The sequence below is a fragment of the Cyphomyrmex costatus genome, unplaced genomic scaffold, assembly GCF_001594065.2.
Source record: "Cyphomyrmex costatus isolate MS0001 unplaced genomic scaffold, Ccosl1.0 scaffold130, whole genome shotgun sequence".
Taxonomy (NCBI): domain Eukaryota; kingdom Metazoa; phylum Arthropoda; class Insecta; order Hymenoptera; family Formicidae; genus Cyphomyrmex; species Cyphomyrmex costatus.
The window spans coordinates 305,896-327,493 of record NW_017275283.1 but is presented as its reverse complement, the minus strand read 5'-3'; the positions used below and the strand labels follow the sequence as shown (position 1 = coordinate 327,493).

The 21,598-nt window shown below is 38.3% G+C and overlaps 1 protein-coding gene across 1 annotated transcript in view; it reads left to right on the top strand.

The window, feature by feature from the left end:
- The first annotated feature begins 6,205 nt into the window (after positions 1-6,205).
- The window catches only part of FoxP (forkhead box transcription factor P), a 302,737-nt gene continuing 287,344 nt past the window's right edge, over positions 6,206-21,598 (top strand). The window contains exon 1 of the mRNA XM_018550837.1: positions 6,206-7,099. Coding sequence (XP_018406339.1) covers positions 7,070-7,099 — 30 coding nt within the window. The 5' untranslated portion in view covers positions 6,206-7,069. The remainder of the gene's footprint in view (positions 7,100-21,598) is intronic.

Sequence of the window (21,598 nt, the reverse complement as noted above, 5' to 3'; positions counted from 1 at the left end):
ATATTGCCCTCGATTATACAGATATTCTTGTCCAAATTTGAATAATCTTATACGTATTGTGTTTTAAAACTTTGCTTGCGCTCGCGTGTATGCACAATGTATATACGTATAATTATACCAAAAAGGAAACCTAAATAAGAATTATTCATCGATTGTTTAAATTTATACAGTCACACTTGCTTACATTCAGAAACTGAAAAGGATACCGTCTAAATGATTCACAATGTTAGCTATTATTGTTATTTAAGATAAGTTATTTTAGTTATTGATTTGTAAAATTGTGTGAATGTTAACAAAAACTATAACTATAATAAGTTTCATGACTAGAGTTAGTTTCGCTAACTGAAGTATTTTCGTCATCTTAACCTCCGCATCTTGGGGATAAGAGAACGCCTCACACTCATGGCAAAAATCCACGTGCGAGGCACGTCGACGACGTGCGTCACAACGGTACGCTTATAGACGTTCGTATATAGGTGTAATGACGTCGGTGAATGTCTATGCACCTACGGCGGCGGTCAGATACGGCGGAAAGAGGGTCTCCAGGAGCGGATAAGAGAGGCGATGGAGGGGCAAGGGTGATAGGGCGGAGGAGAGAGGACGAGTGAGAATTCACCGGTAGATGCTTGACGGAGGAGCGGCGGGAGTGTTGTTGGGGTGATAGCGACCAGGGGGTGGGTGTTTACTTTTGGTGTTGGGCAAGTAGCGCCCGGCATGCATGGTTCCCTCTGATAGCAAACACTGAGTATCGATCAGTATGACTCTGGTAAACAACTATTGTAGAGTAGTATAGTATAGAATAGGCTGCGACCCCTCGTCCCACCGTCGACTGTCCCACAACGGTGCCCCAACCCCGCAGAATTCTGGTCTCTTGGTCTCTCCTCTCTCTCTCTCTCTCTCTCTCTCTCTCTCTCTCTCTCTTGCTCGCTCTCCCTCCCTGCCTCGCCTTTCTCCCCGTTTCTCGGCGTCGCATAACCCCTTCGTTCTGTATGCCAACCCTGCGTCCACCCGCTCCTATCCGCAACAACGCCGCCGTGTATTCGCGATATGCCTGCTTACGTGTCGAGCAGGGCCGACCCTTGTCGGCAAATTGCTCGGAAAAATACGACCGCATCTTTCAAGAGAATTTTAAACCGCATGTTCTCTGCTAGTTGCGTCACACATCATGGAATTTTATATTGTGAAGCATTACAGCAAAAACAGTATTACCTATATAGAGTCATCTATAGAGTTCAAATTTATTTTATAATAAATTAAAAAATAAGTAATGACTCGTCAATAGGATCTTAAATTGTCTTCGACAAATTGAGTGTTTGATGATGGAATATAAGACATTTATAAAAGAGAATTACATAAAATATATTACGTCTTTAAATTGTTGATTTTATAGAATCTTTTCTTGTGTATAATTACAAAGAAATTTTCTATATATAATAATTGGATTCTGTGTATAATTAAATTTCATTGTACGAACTTACTTTGATTTAGAGAAATTATTTTATAATAAACTTCAACTGTTATACAATTGAAGCTTTTAAAATCAATTAATGTCTGAAAGTAAAAAGTAATTCATGAACTTTAATATTATATAATATTTAGAAGAATCTCATTGTCTTGTAACTTCTATTCTCCTATTTTATGTAGTTTTAAAATAATTTTTTTAACGATGCAAAGTTATTTTTATATAGACAAGATGTAAATGATATATAAATTAAAGTTATTAAATTTTTTTTATTATTTTTGTTATTAACGAAATTTTGATTATTTTTTTTAGAGATTTCGTAAAGTTGTTATTTATTCTTAGGAAATTATTAATTCAAAATTATGACAGAGAAGAGGAGAGAGCGATGCACGTATAAATTTAGGCGCAAGTAGTTTCAGACACGTGTAGTCAGACGTAGGTTATTGACTTCGATATTGAACGCAGAAATGCTATGTTTATAAGCAGTTACTTACGTTGCTTGTCAAAGTTATCCACAACATAAAATTCTAGAAAATCCTGCGGATAATATCATAAATTCGCTAAAATAATTTTATTTAAATTATATAACAGATTTTCCAGTCATGTATTTTAAACGAGTGTCACAAGATTTATATCACAGTAATAAATCTTTATTGTTATACTTGCTTGTCGTGTTTACTATCATTATTATGTCGATTGATAGATTTCAACGCGATGTTTAAAAACATTTTGCAACAGGATGAATCCGTCCCTGATGTGGATGCTAATCATCTTGGCGAAGGGTGTCTGAAATTATCGCCCCATGGCGTAACTCTCGAGCTCAGCAACCCCTACGATTCACCCTAACGGCTCGCTTAACCAAACAACCTTGATAAATTATGCAAAAATCAACAACACTACGAAATGCATCTCCCATGCTGCGGCTGGGACGACACGAGTCTCATGTTAAGGAATTCCAAACCTTTCCGCTTTTGATTTTGAGTCTAATAAAATGTGAGCGTAATTTCTCATTTCACACATTTGAATTAATAAGTTATATATAAACAGACTTTATCACAATAAAAAATAATAAAAACTATTAATAAATTATTGTGAATAATGTGCTTGCATATAGTACAATTCATTTTAGTTATAAAAATAAAAAGGAGTTAAGTGTATGGTGATATATGTGTATAAGCAGTCAGTTCTCCAAAAGTTAAAAGTGTATTACAAATAATAATTCCGCAACTCTCTGTGATTACACTTTTTCATTGACAAACTCATCTAAAATTTGACGTTCATCGAATAAAATTATCCGTTGGTGGGGAAAGCCATGAACGCACTCGTACTTGCGCACAGAATAGCGAGAATACATGTAAAATTAGTTTACAACCCTTTACTGAATAGCTGCTACATTTCGCGTATTTTATTAAAAAATTCTATCGAAATATGATTTTATTACGGTACACACAGCAGCTGTGTTCCGCGTTAAAGGCTTTCGTGTCATTCGTGTATCGACGCGCCGTAACGCGACGCAACGCGTCGCGACGCGACGCGACCCGTCAAATCCGCGAACCAATAAATGAATATAACCCACGCGTGAGAATAAAATCCGTCGCTAAACTGCGCAACAGGTGTTAGAGGTTATTGACAATCTTTTCATCAGGGGATGACGGTGTTTGTGTGATATCTCGTCGAATATCGGCGCCGACAATTTCCCAGCGCACAAAGTCCGGCCCGGTACGCTGTTTATTAAACCAGATGTCATTTTTTTCATATTCAATTCTCTCTCTGCGCTCTGCCGGCTCTGCCGGATTCCGCCTGGGCACGAGCGTAAAATTAGAACAGTTCATCGTATGTCGACAAGTACGTTAACAATTTAATTTTGCGATGCGCGGGCGCGCGTATTGTCGAGATTATTGAAGAGTGTAGCAATCAATCTAAATTTATCATACAAAGGGAAAAATAGATTTTTCCTGAATACGGATTTATATCTAAATATACTATAAAATTGTTTTACAAAATGTGTAATACATTTCTTGGATTATCGACGGAATAAAAATATTAAAATGTTTTCTTTTTTCTTTCAGGAAGATGCTTCGCGAGTTTCTAATATGCGACAGCATAATGTGCGGCAAAAAGGTATATGATTCATTTTCTCACATAAATCGTTAATAAATTTAGCGAGATGCACTACAAAAGCGTGGATACGTGTATTGATGCCGCGCAGTGTAGAAACCGTCGCACTGTTTCCAATACGATCCTCTAAGTGCAAGTTGTTCGTGGCGAAAATGGGGTAGTATGTATCTTCAATCACGGGTATTCCTGGCATCTCTCCCTCTCTCTACCGGGGAGGGTCTGTTATCAATACCAGCGTCATACTCTCGGCATTGTGCCGTGGTTCGGTGCCGTTGCGAGAAACAACGCGAACAACAACAACAAACAACAACAAACTAGACCGCTATGAAGTCTGTCGCGTTCTGTCCGTACCTACCTACCAGCGACCTGCTTTTCCGACATTGTCACCAGACCATCTTCAGTTATCGCGCTGATTTATAGCTCTGACAGTTTCTATCTTACTCGCTGTACGTTCTCTCGATGAAAGTTTGCTACCATTTTATGTAATCTTGCGAAGACAGAACATTTGGAGTAACTATAGTTCAGAAAAGACGTACAACAAAATGCTATAATTAAATATAAAAACTTTAAGTTAGCTGTGAGTAGATTATACACTAGAATACTCAGATAGTCAAACATATGTAATATAATCGCGATGTATACAATAATTATGGGGTACATATAGATGTAGATTTTTAAAAACACAACGGCAAAAAGTAAATGAGTCTCATTAAAATATATAATTCATATCATAAGTTACGATCTTTAATACCTTCCGTAATTAATCGTATTAATAATATAATGGCGCAGATTCCATGACAAACAAGATAAATAATTTGCACTGCAAAATTATGTCAAGCGAACTGCAATAGCTTTAATATTTTGTCAAATCTTAGATAGAAAGGGCTAAGTTATTAGGATGAGGTCGGTTAATATTTGGTTACGTTGCGAGTAAGAAGCGGACACGTCGAAGCTATTCGAGGGCATCTCAAGCGGGAGAATAGGAAATTATGCTGAGCATGATGAATACATCAGAACAGGTCGGCTTTAGTCTGGTCTTAGGAGTAGGTCGAATCGATAACAATAACTACATGGACATCTATACTTCTATCATATGTGATGTTGGAGATTCGTTTATGACCGGACCTAGTCAATCATCTAGATGTAGCATATGTTAACATACAATACGTGTTAAAGATACGCCGAATAATACACTGAAAAAAATGATTTTGCTATATAAACCTACCATACAAAAGGATTGCAAAATTTTATTATTAAATTTGTTTACTGTTTGTAGCAAACAAATTTGCATATTTGACAAATATTTTGCATATGTTGCAAATAATTTTTGTAGTGAATATAAAATATTTGTTCAAGTTATTTGTAATCTCTATATTTGCAAATGGAATATACCGTTATAGTATAGGATTAGTGTTTATAGCTAATTCTTTCTCTCCGTGATTGTTTATCGAATTTTAATTCTTTATGTGAATATTGTATTTTTTATTTGAATTTTATAACAAAACGTGTCTTTTTTAAGTAACAAAAAATTATTATCATAGCATGATGTTTCAGAACATCGTAATTCCTTATTGGCTAAATAGTGCACTTATATATGTTTATTATGCTACTTACATTTGATTATTTCGGTTTACGTAGTTAAATAATCAAAGTAAAATCTATTTAAAAGTCAAGATTAATAATATAATAATAAGTAATTATTACATTATTATATATATGCTATAGAACTATAATATTGTATTAAAAAAAACATTAAATTAAAATTAAGTTTTTTAAATTTAACTAAAAAATTCTTATACACAAAGAAAAATTTAGCTATAAATGCTAATCCTATAATTTTCCATAACGGAAAGTTCCATTTGTAAATATAGGGATCATAAACTATTTTGTAAGTGTAACAAGTATTTATTTCTTTTTGTACTTACTACAAAAATTATTTGCAATAAATGCAAAATATTCGTCAAACATGCAAATTTGTTTGTTATAAACAGCAAATAACGACAATTAAATTTTGCAATTCTTCTGCGTTTATCAAAATCATTTTACTCCGTGTATAAGGTAAATAAACAATATATATATTGAATTAAAATTTAGAAAAATATCATTAAATTTAATAAACAACTTAATTTGGACAGTAAATTAGATACTTTCTTTATAATTGTTTAGAAAAGGGGTGAGGAATTATAAGAATGATTATTCCATTATTAATAATTATTACCGTGGATGTTATCGAATATAAAGAAATAGGTCTAGAGGAAACTAACGAATATCGGGATCAATCAAGTGCGATACAAATTGGAAAACACAACGTGGGTCAGCACGCCAGGCGACGATCGCCGAAGTGCGTCGCGGCGCAACCGACGGGACTGCCTCTCTCCGGAGAGCCGAGAAACACCCACGCCACGCCGGAGGAAAAGAGAAAGAATCGTCTGGATGAGGACGGAAGATCACCCCGCGAGAGTGCCGCGATAATGCGTGCGACGAGGACGCTCGATGCTGGAGCGACGAAGAGGAGGTGGCCGTCAAACGGAGGGAGACACCGCTACGGCCGCTGCGCGACGTCGACGGGAGCGAGACACCGCGATGGTCCTCGCAATGCGCCGACTCAGTAGCCGCGTGCTCGCCACGGCCGGAGGGTTTCGCGGCTAAGCGGTGCCGAGCGTCGCACAGTCGCGACGGCAGCCACCGGCGCGCGGTTATACCCCCTTTTCTTCAAACCTGCACACGCAACCCCGCACCGCTACGTTCGGCGCACGTTTTGCCTGTCTCCACGACGGCGAGGGAACGTTGCCCCAGGTTGCGAGAGAGAGGGCGTCCTCCGCGGCCGCCCGCCGCCACCCCCCTCCGGCATTCATCCCCGGAGAAAGAGAGAGAGAAAGAGAGAGAGAGAGAGAGAGAGAAAGAGAGAGACAGGGAGGAAGAGAGAGAGAGAGAGAGAAAGAAAGAGAGAGGGAGGGAGAGAGAGGGAGAAAGAGAGCGGCATCGCCGTCGGCGTCTTCGAGAATCGGTTGCCTCCTTTCATCGGGGCAACGGCGACGTCCGATCCGGCATCGTTCTTTTAACGTCGCGGCGGTGCACGTGGCGCGCGCGGCACGCGGTGTTTCGAAAGAAAGACAGATAGATTATAAGGTAGACAGTTAGGTGAATAGATAGTAAGCGCGTGCTAAAAAATTGAAAAAGGGGAAAAAGAAAGAGAGAGAGAGAGAGAGAGAGAAAGCGAGGGAGAAGCGTACAGAGTGGTTACAGAGGGAGAAGAAAGGCGGAAAAGGGGTAGAGGTGTCAGAGACCGAAAGGGGGCGGGCGGGAGGAAAGAGGGTAGAGGCGAAAAGAAACACGAAGAGCTGCGCCCCGACGGATAGAGGAAATCACCAAAGGGAGCCAGAAGGAGCCCTCGTATCTTCCTTCCGCTTTTTTCCGTCAATCCTAATCACGTAAAGAAGGACGGAGGATCCGACAACCACGAGTGACTCGACGAGGAGGAAGCGGGACATGCTGGAACCACGCTGGAGACCCGTCCAGGTAGCCTTATTCACCCCTGCAACACTTCTCCAGTGCACTGCCTATGTCATCCGATGTCTGATTGAACTGCCTGCCTGCCTGCGCGAACGTTTGTTCACATAATGCACCTACGTCACATAAATATCCTCTGCTGTTTTTCCCCCCCCCCCTCTCTCTCTCTCTCTCTCTCGTGTTTTATCTACTTTGTTTTTTCTCTCTCTTTTATTCTCCACTCAATCGTTTGCTTGCTTTGCTAGTTGTGTCATTTTTTTTTTGTCACCAACTTCGTACGTTTCTGACGCTCTTTGCATCGCGCTGCAGACACTGGTGACAGCCACGTGCCACCGGCGCTCCCCTTCGCACGCCGCTACTGGAATTTGGTGTACTCCTTTTAAACGTTTCGTCCGTTTAACGCACGTTTTCGCGGTTCAGCTATTGACTCTTGGAATGTTTATTTATTTTTACGTCACAAGACATATAATTTATTAATTTATTCGAAATATAGATCAATTCGTCGGGACGGAACGATTTTGTTTTTATTAAATACCTTTTTATTTTGAATGTACCTTCAAATTTGCATAGTTTTTTGTCTTTCCTTTTTATCACTGATTCAAAATTATGACATTTCTTCGTATATATTGTTAATGCACATATATTATATGTAATATATATATGTATATTTGACGTTTGAATCTTTCTCTCTTTTCATTCTTCTTTTCTCTATCCTGCTTTATACAATTCTATTGTTGACACAGATCACGATTTCTTGTCGTAATAATGTTAATTTGATTTGTTTAGAATTGCTATAGCTGTTTGATATAGAGTTATATTTTTATTTTTCTGTACATTTTAGGATTTACGTTATCGCTGTGTATTTAGAAGCCCGAAATTATCGCTAAGCTTAGAACATCCAGCGCGTGGTACGATTTTGTCACTATTAATCTCATAAATTACGTTGTAAATATAGATATCGGGATTAAATAGAAACATAAGAGTGCGGACGGTGCGCAAGATCGACGAATATTTCGCGCGATTTACTTTAATCGAATTTAGGTCGTAGCAAAAATAGAAAGGACGTAAATGGAGATTATGGTACGGTACAAATTTCGAATTGATCGATCACTATCAAGAAACGCGCGCTTAACGATACCTGCCGCTTCTTATTTAATCACTGTCATCCAACAGTTTAGAAATTACATTTATATACATTTAGAAATTGTATATAAATATTATTTATTAATGGTTCCTTTGGTCCTTTTGTAATTAATGGGGGTAAGCGGTGTTGTTGCCAAATTGTGGATGCGGAAATAGAAAACGTTATCGCGTTATCGTCAGTAAGTTGCCAAGGCGAAATGATTTAGCGCACTCCTCTCGTAATGTTAAACAAATTAAATGCGACATTCCCGTTAATACAGACAAATGTTTCTTTACCCCGAGATTTCCTGATTGATCCTGCACTTTACCGGCTGGGGTGATATTCGTGGAAATGACACTTTAACTATCATGACAAGACAAATAGGTGCGCCGGACAACCAGAATGGCTGGTCAAATAAATCTCACTATACCGGCCTAAGATTAACTACGTTCGGGTTACTAAATACGTACCTGCCGCGAAGTACAGAAATCTTTGCGGTGTAAAGCACATTTTTCCGAAAATAATCTTGGCAGAGGTGCGCCGCCTTTGAAGCTGCCTGGAGTCTCTAGAGTAATCTAATATCGCATGAATCATCGTGTCATTGGTTGAGGAAGTCCAACGACTTGTTTCGAAACACTTCTGACAATCTGACAAAAATTCTTATTTTGTATTTCTTCGTCTGTCACGCAACACCTGCATAACGTTCACCGTGGCTTTTGCTACCATGCGAGTAGCTTCAAACAAAATGATCAAATGGAGAAATCAATGTGATCATTATTCATGTTTATTAGTTTTGCTCGAGCTGCCTTGTAACTACAACGAAGTAACAATCTCCGTTAAATTCGTTTTTAAGTTATAGCAGCAAATTTATTAATATCATAAAATTAGCAACAAAACGTCTACCTAAACGAGACAGATCTACATCTGAGTATTACATGCAAATCGTGTTGAGTTTATTGATATTTTAGTAAGGAGTCCATTGCTTCCGTTTTTTTTAATTATGTCAGAGATTAATAACTTTAAACTTGATTTTAAAAACTGTTTTTAAAAATATAAATATGAAGTTTTGCGCTTATAAGATTAATAATTTGCATACAATTTCGAAACATGGAAAACGATATTATGTATTTCCACTATATCGCTTTTTAGATACAGGTTTCTAGAGTATAGTATATATTAAAGTAGTTAAAAAAAAAAGATACCATTCTTCTTTGATATATAAAGTCTTATATATAAATAATTCTCTTACTTTAACATGCTTATCGGTACAATTGTGACACTAATGTCGACGCAGCTTTTGTAGAAAACGTAAAACATTTGCAAAATGAACTTGAATTTACAATGGCAATGGTCCTTTGAATGTAACAGTGGAATCCTTTCACCCCTTCGGACGAAACATCAGAGATGGCATCGTCGCGCAATCGAAAGGGTGAGATGGAGGGTGACGGCAGTTACGCTTCAATCGGAGAACGCTCCGTGTTACCTGGGAATAGGGATGATTTTTTTAGAAGTGTATAGCCGATAGAGATAGTCGGGTGCTCCCGCGGCTTTGTGTGGGTGGCTCGTCTACGAGACTGTAGAAGTCCCGGGTGGTGTAGTAGGTGGAACACCAGAGACGGAGGCGGTCCTACTCTGCTTGGGGGCGTTAAAGAAGTAGGTGGGGTTGGCCACCCCCGCGCGTCAACCCTTACACCCCGCGTCTCCGAAAGCTCGGTATGCCCCCCCGGATCTCTTCGATCCCACATTCGCCAATCAGCCGAACCATCCCGTTCTTTGTCACCATCCTCTACCAACGACGGTTGCCCGGCGCGGCCATCTGGTTGTCTGGCTTTTCTTCGGGTGACCGTCGATTTCTTCAAAATTCTCAAAGATCAGGGCTGCGGCGAGCGCAGGAGACGGACGGAGTGGAGACGGAGACAGGCTGCGGCTGAGTTCGGTCGAGGCGAGCGTCCGACGGACGAACTGCGAAGACCGCGTTGCGTGTTCTCCTCCGTTTTGTTGGACGCAGCCGGTTGATCGATTCTGTGTCGTAGTGTTTTGTGCGCGATATTGGCATCTTGCGGAGAATCGAGCGTCGCTCTTCCCGGTCCCTGATGACACCCGGCCTGCGGGGTGTCACGCCTTCTCTTCATGGTCGCGTCGGGACGATCAGGCCGACCACCGCGGGGACGAGAGTGGTGTGCGCGTCAATCGTGATATATATTTCGCATCATCCCCGCCACCTTGGCTTCGCCCATTTTCTCACCTCCTCCGCCGGCAGTTCAGACGTACGTGCCGAGTACGCGCGCGGTTGCACACATCCATGATGCATATATACACGGACACGGAGTGCAACGAGAGAGCCAGCACAGCTGCGGCGGCATAGCCCCCCCGTTTTCGCGCTTGCTTGGCACGGCACAGCATCCCTCTTCGGCCACTTCCGGCCAGGGCAGACTCCGCCCACTTTTATATTAATCACGTCTTGGTTCGCTCCTGGCTTCTGTTCTCCATCTTTCTTCCCCAGTGAGCGATTTCCTACCGCGGACGCCTGGGAACCACACCTTTGCCCGTTGGCTTATTCATGTCCCGGGCCTTGCGACGCGGGCCTCGACGTCTCTCTTTCCCTCTATTTCCCCGGTCCCCCTCCGTCTCGTCGTCGATCTCGCGGAAATACGACGACGATGCGCTTTAGACGTGACGGTGCAAGGCTGATGGAGATATTCACGTAGTTGTTCGCAGACAAGCTTGCGTTGGCTTCTCCGATGCATCACAAAGACGTACAGTTCAATTAATTTATACATGGCGAACGGGGGGGGGGGGGGTGGTAACAAAATGTTTTGCAGAGAATTATGTGAACGAATTAATTTTCCACTTATAATTCACACAATTCGATGCTCTTTTTAAATTCACTGTGACATTTATTTTCACATTTAATAATACAGATATTATATAGATATTATTATAGCCATTACGCGATATATATACATTCAACTATGTTATATCATCATTCTTTCAATACTTTCGCGTATTAATTGCAAGTAGCTCGTTAATAACTTTCGGAAAAAAATATTTGCATTTTAACGCGCCTCGTTGAAGATTATTACATACACACACACACACACTCCGTATGGTGAGTCTCGGCGAAAAATGAATCGCGGCGAGGCGCAGGTGAACGCAACCGTTCGTGTGTTCGGTGCCGGAGTAATGAATAATAACCTGTTATTATTACCAGGTCGAGCAATAAACACGCAGCTCGCAAACGCGCGTCCCCCTCACGTCGCAATAAGGCTCGTCACGCATAGACACGACATTTGTTTCCCGCGCGTGGAGTGCGCAGGCTATTACGAATGCCGCCTTCCTACAGCAGATATTGGTTCCATTGTTGGTACGTTGTGTATCGTGACTGCTTCTCCGCCGCTTCCGCCCCGTCGCGACCACTTCGGCCCCGTTGATATTCCACCTCGCGTCTCTTTGCTTTTAATTTCTCTTTTGACAGAGCCTCGCACCCTTCTCGTCGCGCAACGAAGCTGATAACGGCGTATCGCATTGTCGAGGCAGTTCGCGACGATTCCATACACCGTATACTCAAATTCGTTTCCAGCTTTATCTTCGGGATATTCCCTTTTCATATATAGGTTGTTACATATGATAGCGTTACTTTATTCTACTATTAATTATTTGCGTGCACATATCAGAATCGATGTGGAGAGACTGATGCGTTTTCTATATATACTATTAACTATAGAATAGAATGATTTTATGTAACTTGACTGTTAACTGAAAAAAACGAAAGAAAAAAGAGATCCATACCTGTTAGAAGGTACAATGTTAGCATGAGATATTCATCGTTACACATTCTATGTCGTGACCACTGTTTCCCGACCTACCACACCTTACTGCTCCCTTTTTAACGCCGCGCCGCAGGTCCGTTGTTTTCACCCCGAAGATCTTAATCATAGCGTGCTACCCCGACTATAATACATATTACTGGTAAGCCAGACCGAAGAATCATTCTAAAGACAAAATTGCAATGTTCATGAAGGTTTATCGTGTTTATCCCTCTCCATTATCCTGCAATTTTACTTTGTTAGAGCTTCTGACGGAGATTGAGTGAAATATTACCGAACAAAATCGTTGTAACATAATGTTACACAATCACAGAAACGCCATTTTTTTCGTTACTCATTTTCTTGATAAAGAAATATGTATATACATAATCCGGCAGAGCTTTGACGTTTTATTACTGGTCTCTCCCCTTTTTTTTTTTTTTTTTTTTTTTTTTTTTTTTTACTTGAATATTCGAAACGGTGGATTTATAATGATTTTTAAATCTACAATAGAGAATGTAGAGTGATATAACGAAGTTATGTAGTGTGCATCAGGCGAAAATATGTTGTGACCGTCGCGAAATTGTCATCGTCGATGCGAATCGGCCGAATTCCTACAACCCGGTTCATTTTGTCGCGATAATATGCATTCCATGTCATTCCGGCGTCGCGTGTACGGCAATGCATCATCGCCCCTGCGACGGGTATTTGTCAATAGAAACAGACATCGACGCCGCAACCGCGGCAAGTATACGTCAATATACATAACGGCCGGCTGTTGACTTGTTACGTTGTCGCGTACCGCCGATGATTCGATGATTTGCCGATCCGTGACTGTCCCGTGTCAAATATACCCCGCGGCCGTTCTCGCGGGCGCGTTAACACGGAAAACGCCGGGCCGTTCATTTGCGATTGGCGCACTAACGCGCGTCGTTACATTAGATTATCAATCCGCCGCGATTGTGATGCGCCGCTGGTTTGTACTTCGACTCGTCATGCCACGATAATGGGCCCCTCTCTCTGTCTCTTCGTCGCAACGACAATTTCGCGAATGTCCGCCTACCCAACGCGACACGTTCTCGCGAGTGACCGAATTTTAGCGACGCGTTATGAATCAGGTCGTCCTGTGAATCCTGCTTGAATATCGACACATTTGATTAGATTAATTTAAATTATCGCTATGGTATGAATGTTAGTAAATAGCGGTTGAGCTTAATCAATAACTAATTACAGTTTGAAGAAAATATGTTGTGTGGTATACGGTATGCGCGATAAAAGCGAGTTTATGTACTGTTGCGTACATATTCGCTATAACGTACGTACTATGTACACGTAATTGTTTTATGATATGTAAATTCTCCTACAAATGATATCACGGTGACACAGTATCCAGCGCACTTATTTCACCGTATTATCCCATCATCAACAAGTTTGCGCCGTGTGCAAACCGTTGGCCGAGGTAGTTTCGGCTCATTCGAAATATCGCGTCTAATGCAGCGTTAAAAACATAATAACAATGAAATGGCGGGCCGTTATGTTGTCAGGCATCGGCGATGATTCGTCGATCCATGACGGAGCCGTGTCAAATGTGCCCTCTAGCTGTTCCCGTGTGCGCGCTCAACACGGCCGGCTCATTTGCGATCGGGCGCACTAACTCGCGTCGTTACATTAAATTATCATCCCGTGATTCTGATGCACCAGCAGTTTGTACGGCGACTCGTTATAACACGATAATGGTTCTGCGCTCGTCTCTTCGCCGCGATTAGCGTTAAACAGACACCCGTCCACGCAAACCCGTGCACTGCTACGCGTTTGACGATGGTGACGTCAATAACTGATGCATATGTCGTTGGTGAGTCTTCATTGTGACAGGTTACAGACTGTTATGGCCGCTCGACAACGACACTAATAGCCGAATCGAGAGTCTGCTTCGATTTCGAGCAGGGTGACGTTCCCATCTGTGTGTCTTGGGAACTATCAGTTTCATGATATTCGTCTTATTATTGTTTAAGATAATACACTTCCGTGTGAAGATAGCCCAAGCCAAATAAAGAGTCACGAAAATATCGAAATGATTTCAAAAGGGTGATTAAAAGTCGCCTTTCGATTAGATACGATTCATTTCAACGTTATTTTGACGTTATTATAACTTGTTATTTTTTGTTTGATTCATTAATTAAAGAATTCCTTGTAACTGTCATTTTTATGATAAGCGATGTTTTAATAGAAAATCGTTGCTTACGCGCATTGTGACTACATTTTTTTATCTTCTGTAAAATTTACAAAATGTTGGACGCAATGTTTTTCCAGGAAATTATATTTCAGTCGTTTGAAATACATCTATTTGTTCAATTACACATTTTTAATGCATTATTGCATTTGCGGTGTAATATTCTTTTATAAAATTGTATCAATTTTTGAGATGATTGATCGATATAGGAGCAGCAGTAGTGTCAGACTGGACGGTTCATTTAAAACAAAAGATGCGGAATATCGCTGGTGGTTCGTATTTCGTTCGGGCATCGCCTGTTCTCTCTTTGTGTACAAACTACGTAATAATTGATATACGATGGGACGCGGACACACATGGGAGATTTTAATATGCCACCCGCTTCCAATGTTCATCGGGATCTCTATTATGGCACGGGCGCATTGCAAACGAGATGCATCAGGAAGCGCGACCAATGTAGAACCGAGTGGGATACTGATCGGCTTTTTTTTTAAGTCCAACCCCGACTGTGCTACCCGCTCGGATCGCCCCGCCGACAAAGTCGGCAACCCTTTTCCCGGCGTCCCGCAGGGAACGTGAAACGCGCTTTGTACGTCGCGATTTCGCGTTTTCGTTCGTCCGAGCACAATGACGAGGGCGGTCGTCCTTTTCTACTGAAAGGAAACCCGTAATCTCGTGTAACGGTATACTATCGGAAGACGCGGCCGAACGCATTCGCCAGGAGCGCTATTAAATGACTTGCGAGCGATTTTTTGCGCGCCGCATCGTCGACGACAAAAATACGGAACGCTGGTTGACTCTTTGCTAAGCGAAAAGAGAATCGGACACCGAAAGACGCTTCTCTCTATTCCATTTTGGATTGAAAATACAGAGAAACTTCATTAGCAACGTTTCAACGTTACTTTCTACGTTAACTCGGCGTATTTAACGCTGAAAGAATAATATCGTATTTATATTATATATATTATATCTATAATAATGGTAGATGCAACTAAAATTCTATCAATTTCATTAATAATGCCAGAATTCCAATGGGCAATTTATCTTTAATATAATTTTACGTTATAATTATTAAGCGGATTGGCATTTATATATCGTAAGTTATGCATGTACATGTCTAATGTCAGTAAATTAAAATTAACGACACGGTACCATTTCGATATTTATCAACAATGTCACTGATAATCGCGTATCACGGACGTAAACTAACTTTACGGATAGAAAAAAGAAGTTACATTGCGCGTAAAAAAAGAGCGGCTTTAAAATACTATTATTTCTAAGAACGAATATGAAAAGAAGAAACGAGGCCGAGAGTTTTGACCCGTATGTAAATGACCTGTATCTGAAATCGCTGCCCCGTTGTGTACCAATTACTACGGAGATACGTATGTAAAGGGGATGGTCGATGTGCCAGCGAAACATAAACTGCGATAACCGTTCGTATCTCCTGCCTTATGGTCGGATTGGTCTGACGTGAGTAGGTCAGTTTTCATTGCCGAATACCAACTGCAATCGGGTTATATCGCTCTAAGTGCTCATAAACGCACGGGTCTTGTGAAGTATTCTCTAGTCTCCAGTCGGGATAGCAATCTCAAGCCTCTATTCTCTAGGAGTTATTCATTATAATGAATAATAAACCAACATTCTGAAAAATGTGAAATGTTCTAACAAAAATTATTGTAATGGAAGACATTATGTTTTACATGAGATACCTTTAATATATATATTTCGATTTAAGAGATAATAAGAATTTAAGACGATATAATTTAATTTTTCACAATTTTTTTTCCAAAATTAACTTTTTAAAGTTAATAAATTATTATACTAAGAAATAATAGCCAATTAAGAGCCAACACAAGAACGTCGTGTGTAAAATTTTTAATTCAATAAATATAAAGTAATTATAAACATGAGATTGCTATCGACACAATCAATTCTTGACAATCATGTGAGTCTTTTAATTTTAAAATGTTATACTATTTTAACTTCATATAAACATCGCTTTTTTTTTAAAAATTTTTACAGTTAAGCTTTCACTTAGATGAACAGGAATTGATAGTTTGAACAACATCTTATGCTTGCGATTTTATTATATTAATATCTTTATTTATATATTGATAAGGACCCGAATATAGGGTCGAAACGTTTATAATTACTTTGTATTTATTGAATTAAAAATTTTACACACGACGTTCTTGTGTTGGCTCTTAATTGGCTATTATTTCTTAGTATATTGATTTAATCATATAAGCCTATAAACTATATTGTTTTATTTTTAATAAATTATATTTAAATATCAATAAAAATACAATTATAGGACGAAACGTTAAATACATTTCACACATCGCTGTCTTCATTTTTAATGTTATCGCCGCGTTGTATGATTAGCTACGTTTATTATTGTATTAAAAAAAAATACAAAGTCTTTTTATGAAATGAAGAAGAGAACGAAACGAGAACGTCACTTTATTTGATAAGAATATCTAAATTATAGACGAATAATGAACATCAGCATCACACATTTTACCTCTTCTCTCTCTCTGTTTACAATATAGATTTATTGATAAAAATTTCTATATCGACCTTTCGAAATTGCGGTATCATTGATACCTGCATTATTATGACAATGATGAGTACACACTATTACAGCGTCGCTCGCCGCTCCACCGCGCGCTTTTCTCAGGCTCCATTGGAATAGGAAAATCGGTCGTGTTGATATCGCTATTGAAACAGCCGATCATTACGCACTCGTTCCGCATTGGTCGCGCTTCCCGATGCACCTCGTTGCAACGTCACCGGCATAATGGAGAGACGCTGCAGGCCGCGCCGCGTGCCCTGATACCGACGGCATATCAAAATGCAGCTCGGCCGTGTTTGAATTCGCGGTTCCATCATGAATCAATTACCACGCGGATTCGTACACAACGGCGAAAGCTCACACGTGAAGGACGAGGAACATAAAGGGTGGCCCTCGGCATGCGTGGAGGTGAAGGGAAAGAGAGCTCTGCGTATGTGCGCCGGTCTGTCGCTGTTGCACACGCGAGATCGCGCCGCCCTCCTCTCCCCGCATCCCTTCGTGTGCCCTGTTTCATCGTTTCTGCACGAATGCACCGCTATCGTCGTACACCGATCGTTTCTCTCTTTTTTTTTTTTCTCTCCCGCCCTTCTTTCGCGCTCTCCTCCGTCTTTCCCTTTACGCGCGCTTTCCTTCCTTTCCTTCCCTTGTTTTTTTTTTTATTTTCCTACGATAATCATCCCATCCAACTTTGCCCATTCGAAACGATGGCGCAAGTTCGTCGAAGTCACGCCTAGAGAAACGCGGAGGATTTCCGAATAAAGCTGGGATCTTTATTTTCTACGAAGTAAACGCTCTTCGTATAAACGCCACCGTAGCAGTTTTGAATACATTCATTTATTAATCGATGCGAGCGTAGTTGCATAATTATACTGAATGGAACGGCAGGTTTTATCATTATGTATAGATGCGTTTCTTGCGGAACGACTATAAGCATCAATTATGAGATTATCTTATTCGAAAAAAGGTTTCTCGGATAAGAATATTCCATTTCAAATGTGCCATTTAACTCGAAGCTTTTATACTAGAATCTATGTTGATTAAGTGATTTAATTACATTATTAGAGTTGTGTATGAAACATACTGCTATTTTCTAAAAATTACTTTTATCTAATTATCAAGACATAACACTTTTACGTCAATTGTCAGAATCGACTGTGGTCGATGTGTGAAAAATAACTGATATAGGACGATATAATTAATATATCACATGTTGCTAAAGTGAAAGCAATATCGTACCCTATTTGTGTTGTACTTTAACCTAAGCCACATACGTGACATTAACATATTGAACGTGGTATTATTAAACGAGGCGTTACTAAAATGGAGAATATGCGCTATCATTATGCCATACAAGGCTGAACAACATAAGATGCATATAGAGATGTGTCTTTTAATTCATTTCTGTTTTAACAATAATTTATTATCGTAATGAATACAGCATTATTGATTACTGAAGCAGAAATAAGTAAAGTAGAAAACATGTGGATTTAATAATATATTATTTCTCAGAATTTCTCTCTATCTCTCTCTCTCTCTCTCTCTCTCTCTCTCTGTCTCTTCTCAAATCTTTTTTAAATGTGAATTAAAAAGTTGAAAAACTTAAATCTTTCAAGTTAGTTTTTCAAGAAAGTTATTTATTAGATGTAATGTTTAAAGTTAATATATTTTAAAAATTAAGCAAAAAAATTATTTAAATATAGAGCTTATGATATACAAATTCTTAAGTTTCAACACAATTATATATTAATCTGCTGTTTTATATACATCCATCATTTGTTGCTTATTTATAAAAACTGTTTGTGTCTACACGTCGTTCACTTGTCATCTTTTAGCAGTAAATTCTTGGAAAGAAAAGTTCTATTCTTATCTCCGTTCATCTTTTTTTGAATACATAGATTGTCATGAGTACCTGGTTATGCAACATGCCAGTCATCGTAGCCTAAATTTAATTTAAACGAGTTGAGAAACTAACGAAAAGTTGTTTTCGCGCAGAAGTGTATTTATAACGATAGACTCGATTCTAAAACAACCATTCAATTTTCGAGCGATATACTTACTTTTTAAAAGTGGAATTATATGTATATACTTTTGAAATTTATACGATCCGATTTTTCATATTAGATGAGAAATCAATTACATATTATGTATAACTAAACCTTTTTATATGGAAATCTTAAAATTCTATCAATGTTATACATCAAGTCTGATTCTGTCAATGTCATGTCCATTAGGTATACGACATTTCAATCAAACAATTACTTTTAAAATTTCGAATAAGAATTGATATCAATTATTTTTAATATTAAACGAGAGAGAAGCAGAGAGAGAGAGAGAGAGAGAGAGAGGAGAGAGAGAGAGAGAGAGACCATAATACATTCTTCTTGTTCCATTACTTATTTACATCTTTTGATATTAATACTTCATATCTTATCTTAAATCTTTTAATATACTCTTTACATACTATTTATAAATTTTAATATTTAAATCTTATTTAATTTTTTACACACACACACACATCTAATTTGTGCTGATATAAATTCTAACATAATAAATATTATTATCAAAGCGCACATTTTTACGAGAATTTATGATATAGAATAAAATTTAGTTTAATGCGCATAAAAAAATTTTTTAGCCATATAAATTTATTGCACGCCATGATTATTGTATGTTATTTTTTATCGGTAGATAAAAAAGAAAGCGCGTTTATACTAAAAAAAAAAACTTAATCATATCAATCCAAATAGATAACATCAACTTGATGCAGTTTGATATACGGCGATAACGGAATATTCAATAAACGAGTAATTAAATAACAAAGCTGCAAGATATTGTTACTATTTAGCATTTTTATCTATTTCCAGCTACTTTCGCAGAAAAATGCACTGCATATAAAACTGTATTCTTGTTCTTACGCAACTATATATAATTCATTTTATCATAGTTTCTAGATCATTAAAAAAATTATTTTTGCATTTTAATCGCAGTAGATATTAATCACTGCTCTGTGGAATTAAGATAACTTGTGGCAGTCATAACTTATCGGAAATTACTTATCGAAGAGGTGTTTACTGATTTATTTAAAATTTAAATGTAAATATCTCACTCACCGTTAGAGTGTATCTACTATAAATATCATGCAGAATTACATATTTCTGTTAATATATACAAGTATTATTTGTACAATGTACTTTTTAACACAGTAGACTTTAACTAGAACACCTTATTAATTGCAAAATTGTATCACATTTTTTCTGAAATAGTTTGAGAGAATTGACTTATTCTTTTTAGGAAACATAAATACAAAATAGAAACGTTTTAAATAGAATGTTTCTGTCATATCGTGCCGCGATTACTCGTATTTATGTTTCGTTTCATGCAGCCATATACGATATATCTGACAATCGTCAAAGTTTTAGTGGCAAATAAGACGGCTGCGAGTATACTTATTCATATGAATTCTGCGAACATCAATATAAAACCGTTGCATCCAATCGCGGAATAGAAAGAGGTATTCGCAATATCCACGCGGCTCACTTTAAATTCCTTGAGGCTCGAGCGGTCTTATCAGTTTGTCGACACCGTCTACCAGTCGCGATAGAAAGAGATCTCAGAAGTCCGTGGAGAACCCAGTGTTTGTGATACACGTTCGAGTCTGCTTTGTTCCCATGTCAAGTCTTCCGCCGATGAATTAAATTACGTGTAAATTTCTGACGGTCTTCTGGAAAGTGCATCCTCATTTGCATCTCACAACTACATCAGACGCGCATCGCTTATTTTATGTCGTGATACATTACCGTCGACGACATAATCGTTGTCTCAGACACATATTGACCTTAATACGCGTTAGAAAATATTGTTTACTGTTTCGCGAAGATAATAACAAGATATACATGTAATTCTGAATTAATAACATTATTTGATAAATAATAACATTTCTGAATAATTTCGCGATATTCTGTTGGATAAAATATTTGCTTTATAACTATTTTAATATAAACGCAAAAAATTTCGCTAAAAGTGAGCAAGAAACGCGCAAACGACGTTTCATGGATTGTCAATGTTCTATATTTTTGTGCGTATATCTGTAATCAATCAACGTTCAAAAATGTGTTTCTTCATCGGCTGGCGCGAAGGCGGCATAAAAATTCCTAATTTATGAAGTGGAAAGTCTATTAAGGTTTGTTCACTGAGCAAAAATTAAACTTCAAAAATTTCCATTTTACTTTGGTAAAAATTTTATTACATTATTGTAGTATATACATACATGATGATCACATATTAACACACACACGTATTCGCATTTAACACGTAAAAAGGATTTAATCTAAGTTGTTATCACATTTCTTGACGACAGATTTTCCATCATTTTCAACTATTTGCTGCATCTCGATATTATCTACAGTAAACATAAGGTACCATTAACATATTTATTTGGAGACATTTAAATGACATCTAAAGAAATGATAAATGTATCCTTGATAAAACATTTTTTTAGTTTAAAATAACTTTTTAATAAAAAATATTATATAATAACATTTTTAATAAAAAATATTATTATTAAAATTTTATTTTTATAATTTATTATTTACTGATTTTTGATAATAAATTTGATAATAAATCTGTCACATATAACCAAATTTTTATCGGACGAAAGATTAATAAAAATGTCGGAATGTATTAAAAATTTACGAACAATCGATGCTAAACTATGGTTATAATGACTATCATTTCGCAACGTAGTGAAATTAAAAGTAGCACTCGATGAAAA